This window comes from Elaeis guineensis, chromosome 15, assembly GCF_000442705.2.
Source record: "Elaeis guineensis isolate ETL-2024a chromosome 15, EG11, whole genome shotgun sequence".
In the NCBI taxonomy this organism is placed as follows: Eukaryota; Viridiplantae; Streptophyta; class Magnoliopsida; order Arecales; family Arecaceae; genus Elaeis; species Elaeis guineensis.
The window spans coordinates 70,681,022-70,704,563 of NC_026007.2; the positions used below are offsets into that span (position 1 = coordinate 70,681,022).

The 23,542-nt window shown below is 35.0% G+C and overlaps 2 protein-coding genes across 2 annotated transcripts; both read left to right on the plus strand.

Moving 5' to 3' along the window:
- Positions 1-996: 996 nt before the first annotated feature.
- LOC105058832 (U-box domain-containing protein 52) lies at positions 997-11,481 on the plus strand. The gene is given in 12 exon segments (XM_019855062.3): positions 997-1,491; positions 2,862-2,983; positions 4,661-4,782; positions 4,915-5,096; positions 5,217-5,256; positions 6,095-6,497; positions 8,322-8,645; positions 10,717-10,789; positions 10,792-10,995; positions 10,998-11,038; positions 11,041-11,229; positions 11,231-11,481. Coding segments are annotated over 12 exon segments (2,103 nt in total). The 5' UTR covers positions 997-1,295; the 3' UTR covers positions 11,438-11,481.
- Positions 11,482-16,998: 5,517 nt separating this feature from the next.
- Positions 16,999-18,633, plus strand: LOC105058604 (FCS-Like Zinc finger 13). Its single transcript, XM_010941578.4, is given in 3 exon segments — positions 16,999-17,500; positions 17,503-17,794; positions 18,155-18,633. Coding segments are annotated over 3 exon segments (663 nt in total). The 5' UTR covers positions 16,999-17,289; the 3' UTR covers positions 18,315-18,633.
- Positions 18,634-23,542: the final 4,909 nt, after the last annotated feature.

Consider the following 23,542-nt stretch of genomic DNA (forward strand, 5'->3'; position numbering starts at 1 on the left):
GGATAATGGAAAAGCCACTACAGTGCACATGATTATAAACCATGTGTCAACTCTTAAGATTTATTCTTTTGTACATAAATATTATGAGAAAATTGATCAAATATTTTATTGACCAACTTACTCATATTCTCATATTTTTTAAAATAAATAAATTACTTTCTCATAGATAGCATTTATCCATAAAATAAAAAAAAATCTTACTCACCTAAGGGGTGACTAAATCATCTTCTCATCAATCAAGAAAGTAATTTTTTAATTCATTCCTAATATATCCTTAACTTTATAATAATATAATATAATATAATATAATATAATAATATTATATTATATTATTATATATAATAATATTTATATAATATATTATAATAATATAATATATTATTATAAATATTAATATATTATATTATACTAATATAAGCTATTAACATAATATATTATATTATATTATATTATATTATATTATATTATATTATATTATACTATACTATATTATAGGAGTATCATAATATATAATAATATAATATATTATTATATATTAATGTATTATAATGTAATAATATTCTACTATATTAGATTATTTATTATATATAATAATATTATATATATTATATATAATAATATATACTAATATAATATATTATTATATTATATTATTTATATAATAAAGAATATTATGAGAAATATGAATAGATCTTGGTAACTTATTTAAAAAATTAATAATATAAGAGAATATAAAAAATAATTTTTTAAACTATTTTTTAATATATAAAAAATATAAATAAATTATTTTTTATCTAAATATTATTTAAAAATATTTATTTAAAAAAATATAAATTTTTTACCTCAAATATTCTTGGATGTCCCCCGCTTCAGCGGTTCTCACTGGACCGACCATTTCCTTGTTGATCTCGGTTCGGATCGGTCTAACCACGAAGAATACTTCCAAGGTCGTTAGCTATTTACGTCATTTCATTCTCTTTTCCCGCCATCCTCCAACCCGCCAGGCGCCAACCTGTCGCTGGTCGCGACGACGACGAGAACCCAACCGCATTACCGGAAACCCTAATTCGAGGCAGCAATCCACCTCGTTTCTTTCTGGATCATGGCCTCCCCGAAGCTAATCCTAGTTTTCCCCTTCTTCCTCCACTCACCCGAAAACCCTATCCCTAGAATAATACAGAGGGGAGCAGGATCCATTTCTCGTTCGCTTCCTCGAATTCAATACGAATCCGGTGGCTAAGGGGCTCTAGATTTAGGTTTTGGAAAGAGAGCGAGGGAGGACGAGGGTATTGGCGATGCGGAAAGCTGCAGGGCACAACCGAGTGGCCGGCGTGGAGGAGGTCGGCCCGGCGCCGCTGGTGGCGGTGGCGATCGATGACGATAGGAATAGCCAGCACGCCATAAAATGGGCGGCAGATCATATCTTGACGATGGGGCAGATCTTCTATCTCCTCCATGTCCGCCGGAATTTCCCCAGCACCCAGACTCCAAGTCACCCTATCCTCCCTCTTTTGTTTTGTTAGATAAAAATTTGATTTTTATTGCATTCGGTGTGTTTCATCGGTTTTTTGAGTTGGCAGGTAGATTAAAAGTTGATTTTTTTGGTATTATTATAAATGCAGGATGATGGTTTAACAGTAGTAGCCGTAGTAGTAATATATCTCTGGATGTGTTTAATCTATGTATTTAATGTTACGGTTCTTATCGGCTGAGGATATTGCTACCAATTAGCCAAGAAGTCATCTCGGAAGTGCATATAAGAAGCTCGTAGCTTTGCTTTTGACCTGCAAAATTTTTCTGAAACTTCTTTAGGGTTGATTTTAAGGATTTTGTGTGCAGTCGGAGCTTGAAAATGTTTTACTTCTGGAATAACATAAAATATTTCACGAAATTTACTCTTTCCTATTGTTTCATCTTCTCTCTTTATTTTTTAGTAGTTGTAATTCGTCTACGCATTCACTTTGTATACCAGAAATAGTTTTTTGTCCATGCTTTTTTTTTTTCAGAATTATTGCCAATCTATAATTTCCAATAAAGAAGAATAATTTTATTTTTTTACAATAATTGACTTAGAGAATCTACGATCTTAATAGCAAGGTCATCAGTTGAAAGAATAACTATGCTGTCAAGATCCTGCTCATCAAATAATCAATCTGTTTTTGAAGCTTCTCCGCTAAATCTGAGGATTTTTCATTTCTCAATCTGGATGGAAACACTGGAATGGGCCAAACGATTTGGAACATTGAAGAGTATTATCCCATGCTCATATCTATAGTTAGTTTTTATTTCAATTAATCTGCCTTAGAAAAGGGTACTTTAGTAATTTTGGCAACTACTTCACCTTGCTTGGGATTTTTCATTGCTTAGATATACTCATTGATGCTTTAACAAATATTAGTGCATCAACTACCCATAGAGGAAGCTTTGCAAGGTGCAATGGAAAAAGGTACTGACACTTTATCCTGATCTGCTAGGCATTTTACCATGGATGTGTAGATTGCAATTTCCATGAAAAGAGAGAACAGTGGTGGAAGAAGATTTGATTTGTTGGATCTGTGTTTTTCTGCTAAGAAACCTGACTAGAAAGCTGCTTGTTGGAAGTTCACTCATAGATAATATGATTATTCTGTTGGAATGGTAGAACTTGTGTGTGCTTCTTAGGATATCTTAGTTGTAAACTGCTTTGTTTTTGCTTAAAATGGAAAACTCTTGGATAATCTGTGTCTACCGTTAAATAGGTCTCTTTTAATTTCTAATGATCATCATAACGATCACATTTTCCTTGTATCCTGAAGTTTAGATTTAATTATTTCCCTTATTCTGATTAAATAATTCTCTGTAAATCTTTATTCAATATGCAGTTGGACAGCAGTTTTCGATGTCGAAAGCAGACGATGATGTTGCATCTGCCTCTGTTGAACAAATGGACTGTCAAACTAAAGAAATACTTCTTCCTTTTCAATGTTTCTGCAGCAAAAGAGGGGTATGTAATTGGCCATCTTTTTTGACTAAAGTTTTTAAGTTATACTCTCAAAGAGTATGACTGTACCATGATGCAAGGCTTTAGTTGTTTTATGAAATAGAACAGAAACACAAAGCAATCATTCTTGATACTTCAAATTAATAGAACTAGTAACAAGTTTTATTTCTTATAATCACTAAGGCCTTTTCACTGACAAATGATAGGGAAAGCACTTCTAGTAATCAATATCATTCACTTGTTGCATTTTGCTTAAATTTTATTGCACATGGTTCACACCATTTTTTCCTCTATGCTCTTTTGGTAACTCTATATTTCATACCTCTGAACTATTTGTTGTGTTTTTTGAAAGAGAACCATGATACTGTAAACTTCCGGCTCCACCGCTTTCTGGTTTTATTTTGCAGAAAACACACACACACACACACACACACACACACTTATATATATATATGTGTGTGTGTGTACGCACACACACACACACACATATATATGTATACGTATATATATATGTATGTATGTATGTATGTATGTATATGCACACACACACACACACACACACACATATATATATATATGTATGTATGTATGTATGTATACGTACGTACACACACACACACACACATATATATATATGTATACGTATATATATATGTATGTATGTATGTATGTATATGCACACACACACACACACACATATATATATATATGTATGTATGTATGTATGTATACGTATATATATGTATGTATGTATATATATGTACATACATACATATATACATATGTATATACATATATATACATATACGTATACATATGTATACATATCTATACGTGTATATATATATATATATGTATATATATATCTATATGTATACATTTGTATATATATCTATACGTATACATATGTATACATATCTATACGTATATATATATATATATGTATACATATGTATATGTATGCATATGTATACACGTATATATATGTGTGTGTGTGTGTGTATATATATATATATCTACTTTGATATGCAAATATGTACTCAGTTTTGTAACTAAGAATCTGATTTCGAATTTTGTACTTTTGTTCAAACTTTAGTTTTTTTATAGTTTTGGTTAGAGTTAAGAATATTGTCTACACCTCAACCTTTCATATGTAATATTGGCAAATTATAGCTGTCCGTATGCTTAGTTTTTGTTGTGGTGCAGAGAGGGCCTTTTTAGTCCCACATCAATTATGAGTCAAGAGGGAGTATGACTTATATGGATTGGAATCTTCTCTCTTCCGTGAGGTGCCTTTTAAACAACAAAACTGTGAGGCTCTAAATGACCAAGGCCCACTGAAGCCTAAAGATGGTCATGAGCCACAGCGAACAATACCTCACATATGTGGATGTGGAGTCAACCCAACCATCCGAGCCATTCGAACCTTGACCGCAACAATTTTCATATAGGACCATTTAGATATTGATGGTGCACTTCGTTGAAAGGTCCCTGTTTAGAGGGAGATATCATGTTATTAAAGATCATGGAGTGGATATGTTGTTGCATTGTAGAAATAACAATATACTTATTGAGTATATTATAAATATCAACATAATTTTCCTGTAAAGGCCATTCCAAATCCATAAGAAGCTGGGTTCTTTTATGATTCTTATGTTTGTCTATCTTTTGTAAATGCAGTTGCAGTGCAAGGAAGTTATTTTGGATGATGTTGATGTGCCAAAGGCAATTGTTGATTTTATCACAAACCGGGTCATTCACAAACTAATTTTGGGAGCATCATCTAGGAATGCATTGATTAGGTGCTTAATTTCTCAATGTTAAAAATTCCATGAACTTACTGCATTCTTTTTATTGGATGTTGCTACAGATCTTTTTACAATTTCTTTTTATTTATTCCTTGAAGATTTGAACTTTTATTTATGGTGTGGCAGACCTTTTAAGCCAGCAGACGTGCCTACCATTGTTTCTAAGACAGCACCAAACTATTGCTCTGTATATGTTATATCAAAGGGGAAGCTGTCTTCAACTAGGCCCGCTACTTGCCCAATAACATGGCAATCAGCTTGCCAGTTTGAAACTGACACTGCCAAAAATCAATTCCAATCGATCAAAAGTTTGTCATTCTGATATAGTTCACTATTATCTGACTCTGGTTTATTGCATCTGTATTTTTATTCCTCTGATTTTTGTTTCTATATGTGCTGACTGTCCCAATGCATGTGAATATTTACAGGTGAACCGAGTGCCAGGGACCATAATAGAGCACCTGCAAGGTTAAGTGCCCACTTTGTCTTCACTATATTTTCAGAAAGGTTTAAAAGAACATTAACTGACTCAAACAATAGTTATTATAATCACAGAATTGTCATAGGTTTTTTCTTGCACTGGCTTTTTTTGGAGGACAAGGATAGGAGGAAGCCCTACCAAAATCAGGGTGTGGGTGTGATTTGAACCCAGGTCACTGGTGCCAACATCCAGTGACTTTACCAACTGAGCCAGTTGGTTGCCTCATTTTAACTTGCTATATTACTTTCTAGAACTTACTCCTATAAGTGATGCCTTCACAAATCCTAATAAACACTTTTCTAGCTACAAATTCTCTCTATATAAAGTTAATCAGTTTGGAGAGGTGAATGTCCTCTTACTGAAACCAGGGACTATTTCATATTATTGGAAAATTGTGCACTGATCAGTGATAATCCAAAATAAATGAGAGTTAAAAATTATTTTCAATGGTGAATGCTATTACTGAATAAAGAGAACTCATAATCACTGTTGGGCTCTTCAATTTGATATAGACCTTTAGGTGGTGTAGCATACACATGGTATCTATGTTGACTTTCATTTCCAGATAACAAGACATTATCTGCTTCTTCTCGGATATTTTGGCCAGTTACAATTTCTATTAAACTGAGATGCACATCATTTATCTGTTTCACATTGTTACTCAAGTCTTGTACTCTTTGTCTATTATGAAGGATCATATCTGCTATTATCACCCTATAGGGAACTTGGAATGTTGTGGCTTCTTCTGTTCCTAATGCCAATGCTTTAGGCCTTCTTATGGTGACGTTCATCTTGCTGATGTCAAATGTTTTATACTTTTATCAGGTTTCATTCTTCTGTGTTTGGTTATGATCGTGATAATGGGTCATTTCAAAGGAGCTATGAAGCCAGCATCAGGGAAAAGATCAGTAGGGACAGCCATGCAGGAGCTCATCTTGACTTTTCATATCAGAGTGTCGCTTCATGTCCCAGCCCAAGTAGGACAAGTACTTACCAATCAAACAATTATGTTCCTCGGGGATTTCATCATATCGGGGACCACCATTCTTTTATGTCTAATGCACGCAGTGAATATAGTTTCTACAATTTCCATGATGAGCAACAGAAAAGCTTGGAGTTAAACAAGAGCAGTGGTGCCTATTCGTCAAGTGGTTCAGGACCCAGTGGATATGAGCCTTTATCTTGGATCTTGAAGGAGGAATCTACTTCTCTGTATAACTATTCAGTGGTATGCTCTATTGTTTCTCTGTTATTAAATTTTTAAACTTTCTGATATTTCTGCAGATTGTTTACCATTGTGTGTCTAATCTATTGGACAATAATGACCAACAAGACAATTCATATATTTGAGAATTGAGAGACCGTATGAAACTTTGGCAGCATTAGCTCTACATAACAGAGGCTTACTCATCAGTAATAGAAAGTTTTTTCACATTTTTCCCGCCTCTTCCTTCTGACAGGTTTTATTGCCTCCCACACCCCCCCCCCCCCCACCCATCCCCCTCCCCCACCCATTTTTTAGCTGATTCCTTTTCACAAATTCAATCCTTGTGAAGCTATCCTAGAAGTTTTTATCAGTTACTCCTTTAGTGATGCTGCACCTACTCTTCTTTCAGTATACTAGCTCTTATCTTTGTCCTTAAAACTTTTCAAGTCATCATTCTGGTGCATCTCTTGTCCATGTATGTTCAATAGGTTCATACTTCATAGTATTCTTCTTAAAAATGCATTACATGCATATATATGTCTTGGTCCAGCTAATTAGTAGACTTTATTCATCTCTAATTTTCCTTACTCCTTACTGTAAAGAAATAAGTGCTTGAGGACAATGTTGGTGTAGCATTAACTGAGTTGAAAGTTAACCTAACTAAAACTAGTTCTTATACTTGCTTACATACCACTTATGTTGTCAACCCTCAAATTACAGTCCCTAAATCTATCAGTTACTTTCATACCAAAATGCATTTTATTGTGCTGCAACATACAAACTGTGAAGGGGATAAACTATGGTTTCCCCTTTGTATCTAAATGCACACCATGTAGAAGTTCCAAGAGACTGTTTCATGTACAGTAGAATTTGTATTACCACCTGGTAGTATGAGTGCAATACCTTGGTGATCTTTACCAGTGCCCTAAATGTAATACAAGAGCCTCACAGCTTGCAAAATTGCCTTGAAGACCTGTACAACATTTTTAACATTCACACTGGTACATATGCCCAATAAGATTGTGCAAGTTCTAGGCAGCTCATGTGTGATTGACATTTGCGCAAATTTCCTACAGGCTTCTAAGACTGCCTAGGCCTTTGCATTCTGAAGCTTGTACAAGTGCCTTATAACACTCTACATGCGTCCTTGAGGGCTGTATGAGTGCCTACAAGGATCTCAAGTGCCCCTAGAGGGCTTGTAGGTTCACACACTCAAGTTGTTTTCTAGAGCCATTCTCATATGTTATTGTGTCCAACGCTTTCTTCTCTTTTATGTATAAGGGCATGGTGTAGTTAGGTCGTCAGTGTGACTGGGCAAAGCAGGTCATTTATTTCAGCTTCCTGAGTGTGAATAGGACTTGGACTCACTGCTTGGCACCCCACTTCTTGATGCCTGTGTTGGCAAACTTGGAGTCTATTCTGGGGGAGGTGCTGAATTCAGAAGATACTTGTAAAGAGGTATATAATGCAAAACAGTAGGTGAAATTATTTGTGTTCTTAACTCAGACAATGCAACATGGCTGGGGTAAATGATAGGCATATGGTATACAGAAGCAATGTTTTCTTAATACTTGTGATTTGTATATATGGAGATTAATTTTTCTTTCATTGAGGTTAGACCAAACAAACTTTTAGCATATCTATGTGCCATTTTACACTCTATATAAGCAAATTAAAAATTATAATTATTAGCAGATGTATGCTGAAACCACTTGCATGTCATTTTTTATTTTGTGTTGATAAATGCTCATCCTTCTTTTTCCCCCTTCCACAAAGTTTTTGTGGCCTCCCATCTATGAATTTGTTTTTCTGCAGCCAACATAAAGTAGTCTTTTGCACATACAGGCAAATTGTGGCAAGGCTGATGGAGTCCTGAGAATGGAGGAGCCAAGATTGGCTGGAGAAATGACACCTTCTATGGCAGAAAAGGAACAAAACCCTAAGATATTGCTCAAAATGAAGTTTTCAGATCGTTTTAATTCAAATGTTCAGTATAGGAGATATACCATTGAAGAGATTCAGAAGGCGACTGATAATTTTTCAGATGCCTTAATGATTGGGGAGGGAGGATACGGACCTGTTTACAAAGGTAACCTTGATCATACTGTTGTTGCAATCAAGATTCTTCGATCTGATCCAACTCAAGGAATGAAACAATTTCATCAAGAGGTATGCAGAAATGTCATGCTGTATTTTCTTTTTCTCAAGTCTTTTCCAATCCAATGTTCTATAGCCTAGTTCACAATATTCAAATGTTTTTGATATATGATTGGACATCAGAGTTTCAATGTCTTGATTGAATAAGTGGCATGGAAAGCAGCATGAAACCAAGAGACGACATCAATAAAGATGCAGCAAAAACAGGAAATAAGGAAATCCAGTCTTTATAAAAGTCTATTGGTATCAGCTCAGAGTAAAAATATTATCCTGGGTCTTCTTTCTCAACCTCGATTTGTGCCATTTCTAGTTGTTTAATCGGTGTATGAAGGCTATGAAACTCATTAGATATAGATATCATGTTCCTTCCCATAACATAGGTCTAGGACAACTATATGTCTGCTTGGGGTCCATATTGGTAACCCATTCCTGAACCAAATGGTCTATGAGATAGCTTTTTTTCATTCATGTGACCTGTTTCTTTGTTAGTTCTTGTTGAGTTGGGTTGATCTCAGGACATTTCATGTTGGGTAACACTGATTGGACATACCAAACCCATTCTTCTAAAACTTTCATGGTTGGCTCTGCTTAGTTTGAAACCAACATTTCAGGCCCTACTCTATTTGATTGTATAGTCATATCTTGCTGTGGGAGACACTAGGCCTGAGACTGACCTTGCGTGATCTGGCTATTTGGTAGTTCGTGTTGAGTTGGGTCAGTTTCAGGCAGATGTCAGGTGAGAATTGCATATTTCAAACCTGTTCTCTAAAACTTTCTTGGTCTGGTTTAGTCAGCTTAGTGGATCTGGTTAGACTGAATCCAACTTATTTAGACCCTACACTATCTGGTTTGATTATCATGTCTGGATATGGAGATATTGGATCTGGAACACTAAGCCCAATCACAGTCCTACACAGCTCCAATGTAGTGGATATGATGGAGCCTGCCGTATCATCTGCTATTTCATGTCTCTTGACTAAAATGCAATTTAATAACTTTAAAACATAATTGAGAGTTTTATAGATAAAACCATAAAATTCAGTGTCATTGTTCATGCTTATTTGAGGTGTATCATGGCAATATATTAATTGGTAATATTAAAATAAATGCTGTCAGTGCACTTCACTACTCATCCAGAGAAACATGCAAAATCAATATATTAGCAGATATATGGGTATCCATGCACCACTTGCAAGATACAGTTGCAACTGCTGTAAGTAATTTGTTGATATACTTTTATCTATTTTGGTCTTGTAACATGTATGCATGTTTCTAAAATTGCCATCCTTAATGATTCTATGTAGAAATATCGGTTGTAGCGATTTTTAGTTTAACTTATGAGGTGTTTGGTTCGCAACTGGAATCAGAATCAAAATGGGAATCAGAACAGATTGGAATCGGAATCGGAATGGCCAAATCCCCAAAGCATTTGGTTCGTGACTGGAGTGAAGTCGGAATTGGAATCGGAATGAAAATTTGAATCCTTAGGGAGAGTAGGAATTAAGTTTTAGATAGATGGGCCATTCCCATTTCATTCTAAAATCAGAATCGGAATGGAACTCCTCTCAACCAAAATGGTAAAATGAGAATCATCCATTCCCATTCCGATTGCAGACCCCAAGTCCGCCCAACCAAACACGCTTTAGAGATTTTCTCTAAGCTGCTATATTTATTATCTTATTAGTTTTATCAAGCAAGGGCAACCATGATTTCCTCACCACAACTAACAAAACTTATCCCTTGTCTTCAGAAATTGAATTTAAATCTTTCCTTGTCAGTGGTCTTATTAAATGCTATGCTCTTTTGTCAAAATAGCCAATCTATCCAGTGTTTGTGCCAAAAATGGATAGTATTATAGACATAGCAACTCCCTTGCTTTTTGGACAACAAAGCAGTATTTTGTGCTTGCCTCTCCTAAAGTTACTCACCCTTCCTTGGTTACCTGTTTGCGATTATGTTCAATTCAACTTTTTGCATGCCGTGTTTATTTTAATTGCCTAGGTTGCTTGTAGCTATTTAGTTACTATATCACCCGGAAACTTTAAAATGAACCGAAATGCATCTAATATGCAAAATTCTTCAGGTGGAGATTCTGAGCTGCATTCGCCATCCAAATGTGGTCCTCCTCATGGGTGCATGCCCAGAATACGGATCTCTCGGTATGAACACATGGCCAATGGCAGCCTTGAAGACCGTCTTTTCTGCAAAAACAACACTCCACCACTCTCTTGGCATCTCCGTTTCAAGATTGCAGCAGAGATAGCCACTGGCCTGCTCTTCCTCCACCAGACTAAGCCCGAGCCCCTTGTTCATCGTGATCTCAAGCCTGGCAATATTCTTCTTGACCAGAAATTTGTTAGCAAGATGCAGATGTTGGCCTTGCACGCCTTATTCCCTCCTGCTTCTGCAGGCTCAGTCCACTACACAATATTGCATGACTTCTGCAGCTGGAACTCTCTGTTACATTGACCCTGAGTACCAGACAACCGGATTGCTCAGCGTTAAATCTGATATCTATGCCCTTGGAATCATCCTTCTACAGCTGATCACTGCACGACCACCCATGGGGCTTGCACATAATGTCGACAACGCTTTGGGAGAACAGAATGCTGGGCAAGCTATTGGATCCTAATGTGCCAGACTGGCCAATGGATGATACAGTGAAGCTTGCACGGTTAGCTCTGAAGTGTGCTGAGCTTCGGCGCAAAGATCGGCCAGATTTAGCTAATGTTATATTACCAGAGCTGAATCAATTGAGAGCATTGGCTGCATCGGCAGAGGATGCCTTCAGGAGTAACTATTAGCCATGGTATGGAATGTTCAGGTTACCATGTTGAAATTTCCACTCGTTTCTTGCTTCATATCATGAAATAGAATGAAGTACTGTTTCTATTTCTTTATGTAATTTAGAACTGCTTCTTTCTTTCGAATGATTTTTTTTTTTTTTTTTTTCATGGAGAACTACAGTCTTCTGTTTATATTACTATGACAACCAAGAGCCCATTCTTTGATGGATAAACATCACTGAAAAGTTGGTCAACATTCCCATTAATGAACTTATCTATGTTTCATACTTCTCTAGATAAATAAATTATGTTTTAATAGATAGTATTTATTTATAAAATAGAAATATTATTAGGTGGACTAGGTCGTCCATCATGGACCTATAATGAAATCACTCCAGTTTTCTTTTTCTTTTTAATAATGTAATAGCAACACGATCTATGATGGTTTCATTGTAGTTTCACGATGAATTTAATTCACCTAATAATTCTCAATAAAGTGGGAGGAAAATTTTATCCACCTAAGAGTGGTTAAGTTATTTTTCCAACAATAAAAAAAAAATTTATTTATTCCTAAAATACTTTCAATAGTATGAATAATATTATTATATTATATTATATTATAATTATTATATTATAATACATTATAATACAAACAAAAAATATGGGTAATAAAATCTGGAGTTACTTTCGATAAAAAATTATGAGTAAATTATTTTTTATTTAAATGTTGCTTGAAAAGTACTTATCCAAAAAGATACAAATTTTCAAATATATTTTTTATGCTTCAGGGCACTGGCCATTTGGAGGATCAAGATTCAGAATATCTGAGAGAGGGCCACCTCCCCTTGTGCAGCCTGTTATTTATGGATCTCTTTTATCAAAATAAAATATTAAAAAGAAGATAGATATAAGCTTAATTTAGAATAAAAATAACTATTTTTGTTTATAATCATGATTTAGCGGTGGAAATTTTGATGAATAATTCAGTGCCATGTCTCAGATTATTTGCAGGAACCACTATGATGTAGTTTCGTAGTGGCTGATGTCGGTCTGGACACTACCTACCAACAACCAGTTGATTTTGAATTATGAATTCCGTTACCGCGAAATGTTCAGTAAAAAGCCTTCCGACCTACTAAGTGCCCTTCAGCCGATTCAACGGCTTACATATGGAAGCCTTTATAAGACTCATGTTGCCGGAATTTGTACGGATAAATAGATGAAGGGTTAAACAGTGGGCCATCAACCAAGGCCGCCGAAATCTGGTTCATTTTAATTCTTGCTCTGAACTCTTATACAGGAGAAACTACTTAAAATCACAATCATTTAAAATCATCATGGTACAACCAAATACATTGATATTACTATCTTCACCAAATACGTTGATATCTACCTTCACCTGCATCACCTTCGATTTTGGAGTCATCATCCTATACCAAATATGCTTTTTAACTTCTAAGAGTTTAATAGAGTACACTTTCCTGTTTGAGGGAAGATTGAGTTAAATATCTATGCATTACCGGCAGTTGCATCTGGGCAACAGATGCCTAGTTGAGTTGTTCCGAATTAAATGTGGCATCCTTCTCTGTGTTTCCGTGCTTTTTTTCAGTAAAATATACAGTAGAGAAATTTGTTGGTGAAGTTCACCTCTTCCCCGTTTTAATAGTTTGGTGATGGCATTTAAATGATCAATAAACTCTGATCCTTATTATGCATCCTTTGTTTTACATTCTTATATGTGATTAAATTTTAGTTTCTGAGATTTTCTAAGATGCTATTTGGTAGAGAATGATATTTCACATCATTTCAGTGACGTGAGTTAGGTGATATGATCATTTTTTTTTAGCATTGTAAAATTCTATCTAGTGATTAAAGATCCAATGATAAATTCAATGATAGTATCATTGCATTGTGTAGTCATGCTATCACTATACATATCCTAAATGATAGCACATCATTGGATATTGATGATGTACTGAAGTTATTTTAAGACAAAAATATCCTTAGTTAATAAATTAGGAAGAAAAAAAATTCACATCATCTCTTTTTTTTTTTTTTTTTGATCTTTCATCTTCAATAACACTTCTGATATTGATGGTCAAATTTTACTAAATCTAGCCAAACTTGATTATATATAATATTATCATAATATTATTTTAATAGTCTAATCAAAATAAAAAATATATAATAATAATAATAATAATAATAATAAAATATTATTATTATTATTACTATTATATATTTTCGTGAAAAATTGTGAATCAAAAATATTTAGTCAAGTTGTAAAGTAATTATTACATACTAATATGTAAAGTTATTTATGATATTTTATATATTATCATCATCCCTACCTGGTGATATATCAAACACAATGAAATTCTATTTGCAATAATATTGTACTTATATACCAAATACAGTAGTCACATATCATCCCAATATTTGCACATCACTTCAGTGCTCACATCATCTCGATGATCATGTTATCCCAATGATCACATCACGGGTGATATACCAAACAGCACCTAAAGATCGTATATCCTATCCATTCGTAAATCTACATCCAATTAATGCACCTCATAAGAAGGTGTACATGTAACAAGTGGAAGCTCTTAACCGTCTCGTGCACCTGAAATCCCTTATATATGTATTTGCTCCAACCGATCCTACCTTACTTGATCTGATCTTATATTTCTGTTTTTGTGATGGGTACCTCACCATTGATGTTTCGTTCTTTGCTGCTAAACAATTGGCGCAGCTTTCTCTCCAGGTGCTTGAGTAGTCCTGGTTCCCTGCAACCTTTGTCCTCGGTAAACCGGTGAAGCATGAACTCACCAGAGCGATAAATAAATAAATAAATAATTTCCACGGCACGATGCTTCCACCTGTTACTCCATTAATAATTTAATTGTTATAAGATCAAGGTTGTCATTCTCATATTACACTAATAAATACCAACCCACCCAAAGCAAGCAAATATAATAAGTATTTTTTTTTATTATATAAAAGACAAGACAGCTCCATCTGAAACCGACATTTCACTAAATCTACCAAAACTATTCTTTTCGGAACAGCGAGGAAGTGATATTATATTATTCTGGATCGCAGGTGGCTCAGGTAGATCTGGAGGTGACTCAGACTCTAAATATCCACCAATGGGTCGGATTCGTCTCCAGATCCAGACCCAATAATTTCGGCTATGGGTTTGAATTAGACCCAAGATCCAACTATTCCCCCAATGTGATGTTCCGATGCAAATCAAATCCGCTAACAAAATGAATCGGGCATATTAATCCAAAACCCATTATCATCCTAATTATGAGAAGATATTTATTTTAATGTTGTGGGGGATATCATTGCTAACTAAAGAGGGAATTTAGAATCCGGAAACATACAAAATTAGACCATGAGGAAAAGTAATACCATGTGGGTCCTATTGGGAACCAGGGGATGTATCTGCACACCAACCATTCTATGTTCCCCCATTCATTGATGTAGAACGTCCTCGCGGTGGGTCTCACCGATAGCAACAGAAAACACCATGGTTGTTTATACACACAGACACAGGGACAGAGAGAGAGAGGTTTTATGCATCGACCTCTTGAAGCACCCAGGATCACACTCCTAAGTTCATATGAGAACTACGTTGGATCTGGGCCCATTATTTGAGGGATCGGAGACTGGGTGTCTGAAAAGTGGGTGAATTTTGTACGAGCTTCCTCAGCAAAATATGCCATAAAACCCTAAACCCTCTTTACGTTAACTTTTGATTTTGATATTATTAGCTGTAATTATGCCATTACCCGATATTTTCTCCATTAGTAACAAAGTACTATCTTATTCCGGATGATAATAACGGCGTTAGTAGATGACTCATGGAAGCTTTCGGTTAATAATAACGGAGTTAGTGGATGATGGATGGAAGCTGCCACAGCATGAGAGAGCGAAGGGTGGTGTGGATGTGGACCCAGGCCGAGGACTGAAGCGGGTTAGGTGTCAACTTGCTTGACCTGTCGATGACGCGAAAGTGGGTGTCGTTTAGTGGAAGAGTGGGGTCCACACCCGTCAAGTGGCTGGCAGAAGTCCTACCAAATGAAGCTCTTGCACGTGTAAAGACATAGGTGGGCCCCATGGACTGATGGGGTCTTTGGTGTTTTGCGGACTTCAGGGTCCTTGCGGGGCGTCACGATCGAGGACCAATTCTACGAAAAGATAGAAATGCGCTTCTCTCTTTAAATTCCAGACGGTTGAGTGGTTTTGAAGTGTACTTACAAAAATACCCTTCCACATACTTCTGCTCAACAGGAAAAGAAAAATGATACAATAAATATCAGAGATCATGTATACATCAAACCAATAAAATTATTTTTATTCCACCAAAATCGAATGGCCGTAATGTAGCAACAAATAACATAACATGCAAGCTTGACTTGAATTTGACCTAAAATGTTGGACCTTATAAATATAATATAAATTATATAATTTTTATATTATATTTATTTACCAACAATTTTAATAAAAATAAAATGGACTATGCTCTTCTCAAAAATAAAAAGTATCTACCCTTCTCAATTTTAAATCATAAATATATCATCTAAATCGAAGACCCATATCGTTGATTATAATTTATACCACTAACAATGATTAGAATCAAAATTAATATATTTTAATTATCTCTAATCCATGCACTATAGAGATAAAAATCCACAATTATTATTGTACTAATACCAAAAAATATATAAACCAAGAACCCATCTTATCAATCATAATGTATACCTAACATGATATCCATAGATTGAAGATAAATATATTTTAATATTTAGATCAAGTAAACATGGTCTCATATCAACATAAGTTAAAAACTATCAAAATGCATAATTTTTTATCTCTACATATTTTCAATGGTACAGATCATGATCAATGATACTATCTTTTTTATTTTAATCTTTTATTTTAAAACTAAGAGAAATAGATTCCCTATCACCTCTAAAAAAAATATAATCCATCTCATTGAAAATTTATATGATTGATTATAATTTATTATTTAAAATATTTAAAATAAAAAATAAATATTATTAATACTTCATATGTTAAAATGATAACAAATTGAATAATTTTAAATGCATTAGACAACATAATAATTTGATTAATGTTACTTAAATCAAAAATACTGAATTTCAAATTAAATTTTAATATTTGTAGGGTATCTCAAGATACTGCCGAAAGGGCATTCTGGTCACCCGTGCCCTGATGCCCACCGGGAATCCGGCCCATCGTTTCCGCACCTTGGATCCCTGTAGGTCGGCTTCCCGATCAGCAAAACAACGCGTCCACACGTCACATCCAACTGTGGCGGTCTCATGTCCCCTCCTAATAATTTCTCCTCCCCCACCCTACCCGTCGATCCACGTAACCGGCACCTGTAGACCCCCTCCGGTCACCCAGCTCAATCATTGGTGGTGGGACAACCCTGTCGCTCTCAAGTCCATTAGCATGCGCTTCTCCCACATCGTAAACATTTATATAAAACCACCCGATCACCTCAAGCCCAACCATCCATTCCTTCCCTTAGGACGGCAAAGATGGATAAGCGTGCAATCGCCAGTATAGACGTTTCCATGCAGAAGACCCGCCCGCAGGTTTACGGCCAACCTTTTGGAGTCCATGGATTTCAGCACCCACTCATTACCCAATAATTTAAAACCGGTTTTGGTTCCCACAGAATATTTAAAAAAAAGGAAAAAAAAATTACTATTGAAAGAATTGGAGACCTTTAAAAAGAGAGAGAAGAACCCAATTCTCCACTCTGCCTCTCCCAATAGCATTACTCCCCTTTCTTTCTATCTCTAATTCTTGAACCCACTTCAGCCGGGATGATCCAGATTTCCCGGCCAATGATCCGGAAGCTACCGGAGCCGATAGATGTCGGCAACTGGGCTTTCCGGCACGCCGATGCCGCCCCGAGCCCGCCGAGCCCACTGGAGCGCAACCCGCTGTCGCCCAAGGGGTGGAAGAATCGGGAATCGGATGGCATTGGGCTAGGCATCGTGGCGGCCCTCGAGAAGACCGGCGGCGATGGTTCGAAGAACTCGTCGTGGGTGCACCGACGGTGATTACTTCTCCGAGGACCGCCGGAAGACGGAGAGGGTGTGTGGATGTGGGTGAATTGGGGTGCAGTGGAAAGTGCACTGCTACAAGTGTGTGTTGTAGTAACGGAGGGAAAGGTGGTGAGGATTTGAGATGGAGGGAGATGGGTCACTTTTGTGGGTCAACTCACGAGGTTCCGGAAGATGCTCGGGCATACCAGATTGCCGATTTTCTCAGCTATTGCTATTTGTGTAGGAAGAGACTGCATGGCAAAGATATATACATGTACAGGTAATTGCACTTTCTTCCTCTTATTATAGTTTAAGCTTTTGGTCCATGGAATAATTTTGTCTGTCTTTTTTTTTTTTTCCTGTTCTGTTCGGTAATGTGATTTTCTTTAATTTATCAAATATTTTCCTTGTATATTCTACAAAATTTAATCATGTTATATCCTAATACTTCTATATTGAAACTAATCTTTTACCAGGCTTTTTTTATCTTTTTATTTCCTCCTTTTCAGATACAAGAGCAAACTTGCGTCCATATATATATATATATATCTTGCTAATCAATGGACATTTTAGGCAATATGCTCATAAGATTATACTTGGCATGCTGATTGGAGTTTAATTGGTTATGTGATTGCAACAGAGGGGAAAAGGCATTTTGTAGCTTCGAGTGCCGGTACCGGCAAATCGTAAGCGACGAGTACCAGGAAAAATGTGGATCAGAAGCTTCAAAGCCATCTGATGTCTCGAGCTCACCCTACACCGGTGGCCAGCTCTTTTTCACAGGCATCGTAGCGGCCTAGCATTTGAAGCCATGAATAGAGGACTGTTAAGAGGAGCTGATGAACATGATGAAGGCACCAGAGAGCATGAGGATGAGCAATTATACATAGTTCATAATGTTAGCATAAATACTAGGTGTGATAGGGATCGGCGTAGCAAAATTTTGGCAACGTGAGCTATGAGATGTAATCTATGTTTGGGGTTGAAGAAAATAATATTCAACATTGAAATTTTCCTCCCTAAGTTTGGGAAGATCATTTGCTGCATATCATCTTGTTTGATATTTGAGGGAGTAGAATGTATAGGATCATGTTATCAATCTATATGCCTTCCACTCTCCACGCTTTTCAGACTTCAGTTTTTATGAATTCATGTAACTGCATCATATAAACTCAACTTAGAAGAGAAAATTAGTAGGACTCTGGTAGTATTTGAGGAAGAAAATGATCGTATCTGATGAAGAACCAGAAGAAGATAAAGCTAGATGGAAATTTTTCATTGATACGTAAAATTATTCAGATGACTGTAGAAAATATCTAAGCAAACTCAAAATGGATCAGATCCTTCTCTATTTATTTTTAGTGTTTATGACAGCGAGCCATAAAAGCGAAAATTAAAAGGTGAATCTCAAAATGGTTTTTTCTTGGAAATTCAGAAGGAAAATAGCAAGCCATCCAGTAGACGAAATAAGCATGATAATAATGTTTTTTCGAGGTACCAAAAAAAATTGTTTAGTCAACTAAATTATTTATAAATTAATCTCTATAGACAAATTGATCACATGTTCTCGATTTTTTATAGATTTTATCTGTATTCAGAATTATTATTGTCTAATTCAGAAACATCTACAGCTTACAAATCAGTTCTGCTATTTGTTGTTGGTGGTCGCATTATTTTGCTGTTCGTTTTTGTATGCACCTCTCGTATGCTTCTAAACACATGGATTGATATATAAATATATCAATAATGTTACCATCTTCGTTTTAGTTAATTTTTGAACTTTTAATCATCCAAAATCTTTTTGAACCTTTTCATCAAAAAAAAAAAAAAAAAGAACTTCAACCAATTTCTAATATTTAAATTTGTGGCTATCTAAACATGCAATTTCTCCAATGTTATATAATTTTCTAAGAATTTTGTAAACAGTTGTCATTATATTAATTTGCCAAGTTACTCCACTGGACTGATGAGAAAGCATCTGTAATTTTTAATTTTAGAAAATTGGTGTAAAGCGCTACCTTTTTAATTAGATGTCGAAATGATAAAGAACGAAAAGCGAAAGAAAGGAAAGACAAATGGAAACAATAAAGAAAAAAAGAAAGGTAAGGAAAAAAAAATACAGAAAGCAGTGGGTGCCCAACTAGCTAGCCTAGGGTTTCGAAAAAGATGGCAAAGCTCGGATCCATCAGCATCAATAATTTGTTAGTTAATTGCTTAGTGGCTAAGAGCGTTTTTGGTATTGTTTAAAAAAAATACTTTGTAATTTTTAAAATAATATAAATATTTTTTGAAAATAAGTATTTGGTAACATTATTTTTAAAAAAGAAAAAAGAACTCTAAGGAACAAGGAGAGAAGCTAGACAACTTCACTCTCTGATTTTAGATGTTCAAAGAAGAAAAAAAGGAATCTGGACTTCCTCATTTCTGGCTAGGGTTAGGAAAGAAAATGATAAGATTTTGATTTTCTTGTTATCACTCGGATAGATAAATTGCTGAAATATAAAAATATGTTGTTTTCTTTTTCCAATTGAGTCTCCCCATTTTTACTCGTAAAGAGGAGAAAATAAGAGAAAGAGAGGAGAGAGAAGAAAAGGGCTCTCTCCTCTTATTCGGATTCACAGGAGAGAATAGAAAATAAATTTATCTAAACCATCCAGCCTAAATGTAAAAATGAAATTAAAAATATATATATATTTTTAGCAACTAGTTCATGTTTTGTTTGCATTTTTTAATTTTAGAGAAAAAAATTGTGAATATGGATAGAAGTAACTTCTCTATTTCTCTTTTCTTCTATTTAATCTTTTTTATTTTTAAATTATTGCTTCCAAAATTTGGCCTAATTAGAACTATCTGGAGGATGCTGTTTGATCCACAATAATGCAATATGATCTATCTTAAAGTCACGGATCTACACACAAAAAGAATGAAAAAGCTCATCAGATTGGTTCTAAACGATCCATCCAATACTAAGTCAAGTCAGACTTTAAAATAATAGTAAAGAAAATAATAGATTATCAGAGTAGTGTTATCCAGTTCTGATCAATATTTGATCAATCTATAGATTGTCGAATTTGATCGATATCTGGCCAATCTAAAAATGGTCGGATCTGGTGATGGTGAATCTGTAGCAGGTGTTGGTGACAAGTGTTGAGAAGCGTGGTGGTGATGTGCATGTATTTTAAAAAATTTTACAGCAGAATATACATAGATAAACAATTTAATCTATAATGCATACATAGATCAAATCTAAATCATCATACAGGATCTATGACATAAACTAATATGCATGTATACACATCTAAAATTTAAAATTCAGCAAGTACAGAACATATCTAAATGTAATTAGATCATATCTAATTCATATTTAGATTACATCTAAAAATTAATTGAGATCAAAATCTCATACCTGAGTGTGGGTAATAGATCACCGCATCCAAAATCTATGATAGATGATTTTTGATAATGCTTGGCAGCCGCACACACGTCCGATCTCTACAGGTATCCACATAAAATCCTTGTGCTGATCGATCTCCCCAGGAGTGCTAGCTCGCAAGGACACCATTCTTTGGCTGATGTAAGAGGAACATGATGAAAATGAAGAATAAGAGACTCTCTCTTTTCTTCCTGGATCCATGCATCTGATCTCTATAATAAAGATCAAGAGAAGAACCTTTCTTCTCAATTTTTCACGCATAAGAAAATCTTTCTTTTTTCCTTTCATGCCCTTAAGAAGAATTTTTCTTCTCTGATTTTCTATGATAAAAATCAATCTAATCTAATTTCTCATGCTGAAAATCACATGAAATCTTGAGATCTAAAAAAATTCAAAAGAGAGATCCAAGAGAAGAACCGTTCTTCGCTTTTTTCTCCCTTTTTTTCTTGATCTATAACTCAAGAAAGTTCCAAACGCCCAACCAAATTTTTTTGATATTTCTTCTTCAAATTCTCATGTTGAAAATCAAATCTAATCTGATTTTTATCTTGAAAAAAAATAGAAGAAAAATTTAGAAGAAGAACTCCTTTAAGGCTGCGCACAAGAAAGAAGATCAATCTTCTTCCTTGATCTAAAACTTCAAAAAATCTCCAAACCCAAACCAGATTTTTTCTAATATTTCTCCTCTAAATCCACATGTTAAAAATTAAATCTAATCTAATTTTTATTTTAAAAAAAATAAAAAAAAATCTGAAAGAAGAACTCCTTCTTCAAGGCTGCACGTAATTAGAAAAAAGATCCTTCTTCTTCCTTGATCTTTCTCTCCTTGGAAAAAATTTTTTCTTCTCCAATTTTTTGCTGTATAACCAGCAGAAAAAACTCTCTTTGATGCCCAAAAATCAGCAAAAAAAATCAAGAAAACATACCAAGAAGAAGAGAAAAAAGTGGATGTTGCGAGAGAGATCTTGGGGCATCCAACTCTTGGATGCCCCCTCCTTGTTTTGGGCATTCAGAAAGAGGAGATGGGACACCTCTTTGTTTTCCACAGGTGGAAGAGAGGGGGTGTGCCATGTTATGGGGCGTGAGAAATTCTTACGGTGAAAAGTGGGGTGTGGAGAATATATCACATTGGGTGTTTTTAGTTGGTTAAGTCCTATTCCACATAGGATTCAAGATCTTGATCAAATTCTAACTAAATCTTGAATCCAATTCTAACCAATTTAAAAATTAGTTATAACAAACTAACTAATTAGATCCTAACCTAATTATGAATTCAATTAGGCCCCAATCCAATTAAAAATTAGTTAGATTAAAATTTATTGATTCAGAAAATGATTCTTGATTGCGATAGAGAAGCTATTTTGATAACAGGACTTGATCCAATCAAGCCTATTATTAAATGATATTTGATCAAATCAAAGTCTATTAATTAGATCCATATCCAAGCCTATATAAAAATAATTTCATATTTATGCATCCCTAAGATCAATTGGAATAAACTCTGTTATTCAATAGGGCTACATCCAATTAATCCAAATCGAATCTAATTGAATCTAATTCAATTAGAACTAATCCAATCCCCATTACTCGATCAAATTGAGCCAATTAACAATCATATTGTTAATTATTCCTCTAATTTACTAACCATTAATAAATAATTATTATAACCTTTGCATAGGATTAATCATCAATCAAATTGATAATTAAACCCTTCAACGATTCATAATCGTTGATCAGTCATTTGTCAGACAGGTACTTCTATGTGTGTAACCTCATAGATTCGAACCTAAGCCGGTAGCACAAGAATAATTTTTGTACTAATCAATATAACCATCTAGCAATGGGACCCGACATCCGGATAAACCAAATATGCATAGCAACACTCTAGAATCCATATGGATATAGTTACTATATAATTCATCCCTTTGACACTTGATGCTCAAAGATGACTTTGGGTTAAACTGTCAACCTAAGAATAGTAGTCCACGTATCTCAACCTCAAAAATTCTGTGACTCCTCACTAGGATTACTTTGGCCAAAATTTTGCTGAATTAAAACACAATGATGCATCATCTCCAATTTTATTTGGAGCAGTCAATCCCATCTTGACTCGCACTCAGACTTCATAAGTACTTGACTGTATTCAGAAACCTTCCATCATCGAATTAGAAATTCGAGTAGTTCGGCACCAAAGCATAGTGAGTTGCTTACAAGTCACCGAGACAGTCTCAGGTCTGAGGGACACATATATCCATATCCCATCAAAGCAGCTCCCGACAATAGAGTGCTCCGAAAGTGATCACGTTCAGTGAAATGTACTCCTACATATCATCCGTATGCCATACCCGTGTCACCATACATCTTGGTTAAGAGGATAACCAACTAATATAGCATACAACGATCTATACTTGATACAATTATCGTTCTTGTGATAATTGTATCATTTGATCGTGAGCAGGATTTAAGAACCACATGATAAATCCTCTTTTATCATTTTGATAGTAATTCTAAGGACTTCATCATAACATGAGTTCTATTTTGAAAGATATATTCCTTATGATGAATCTGCCAGATAATATTTATCATTTTATAATT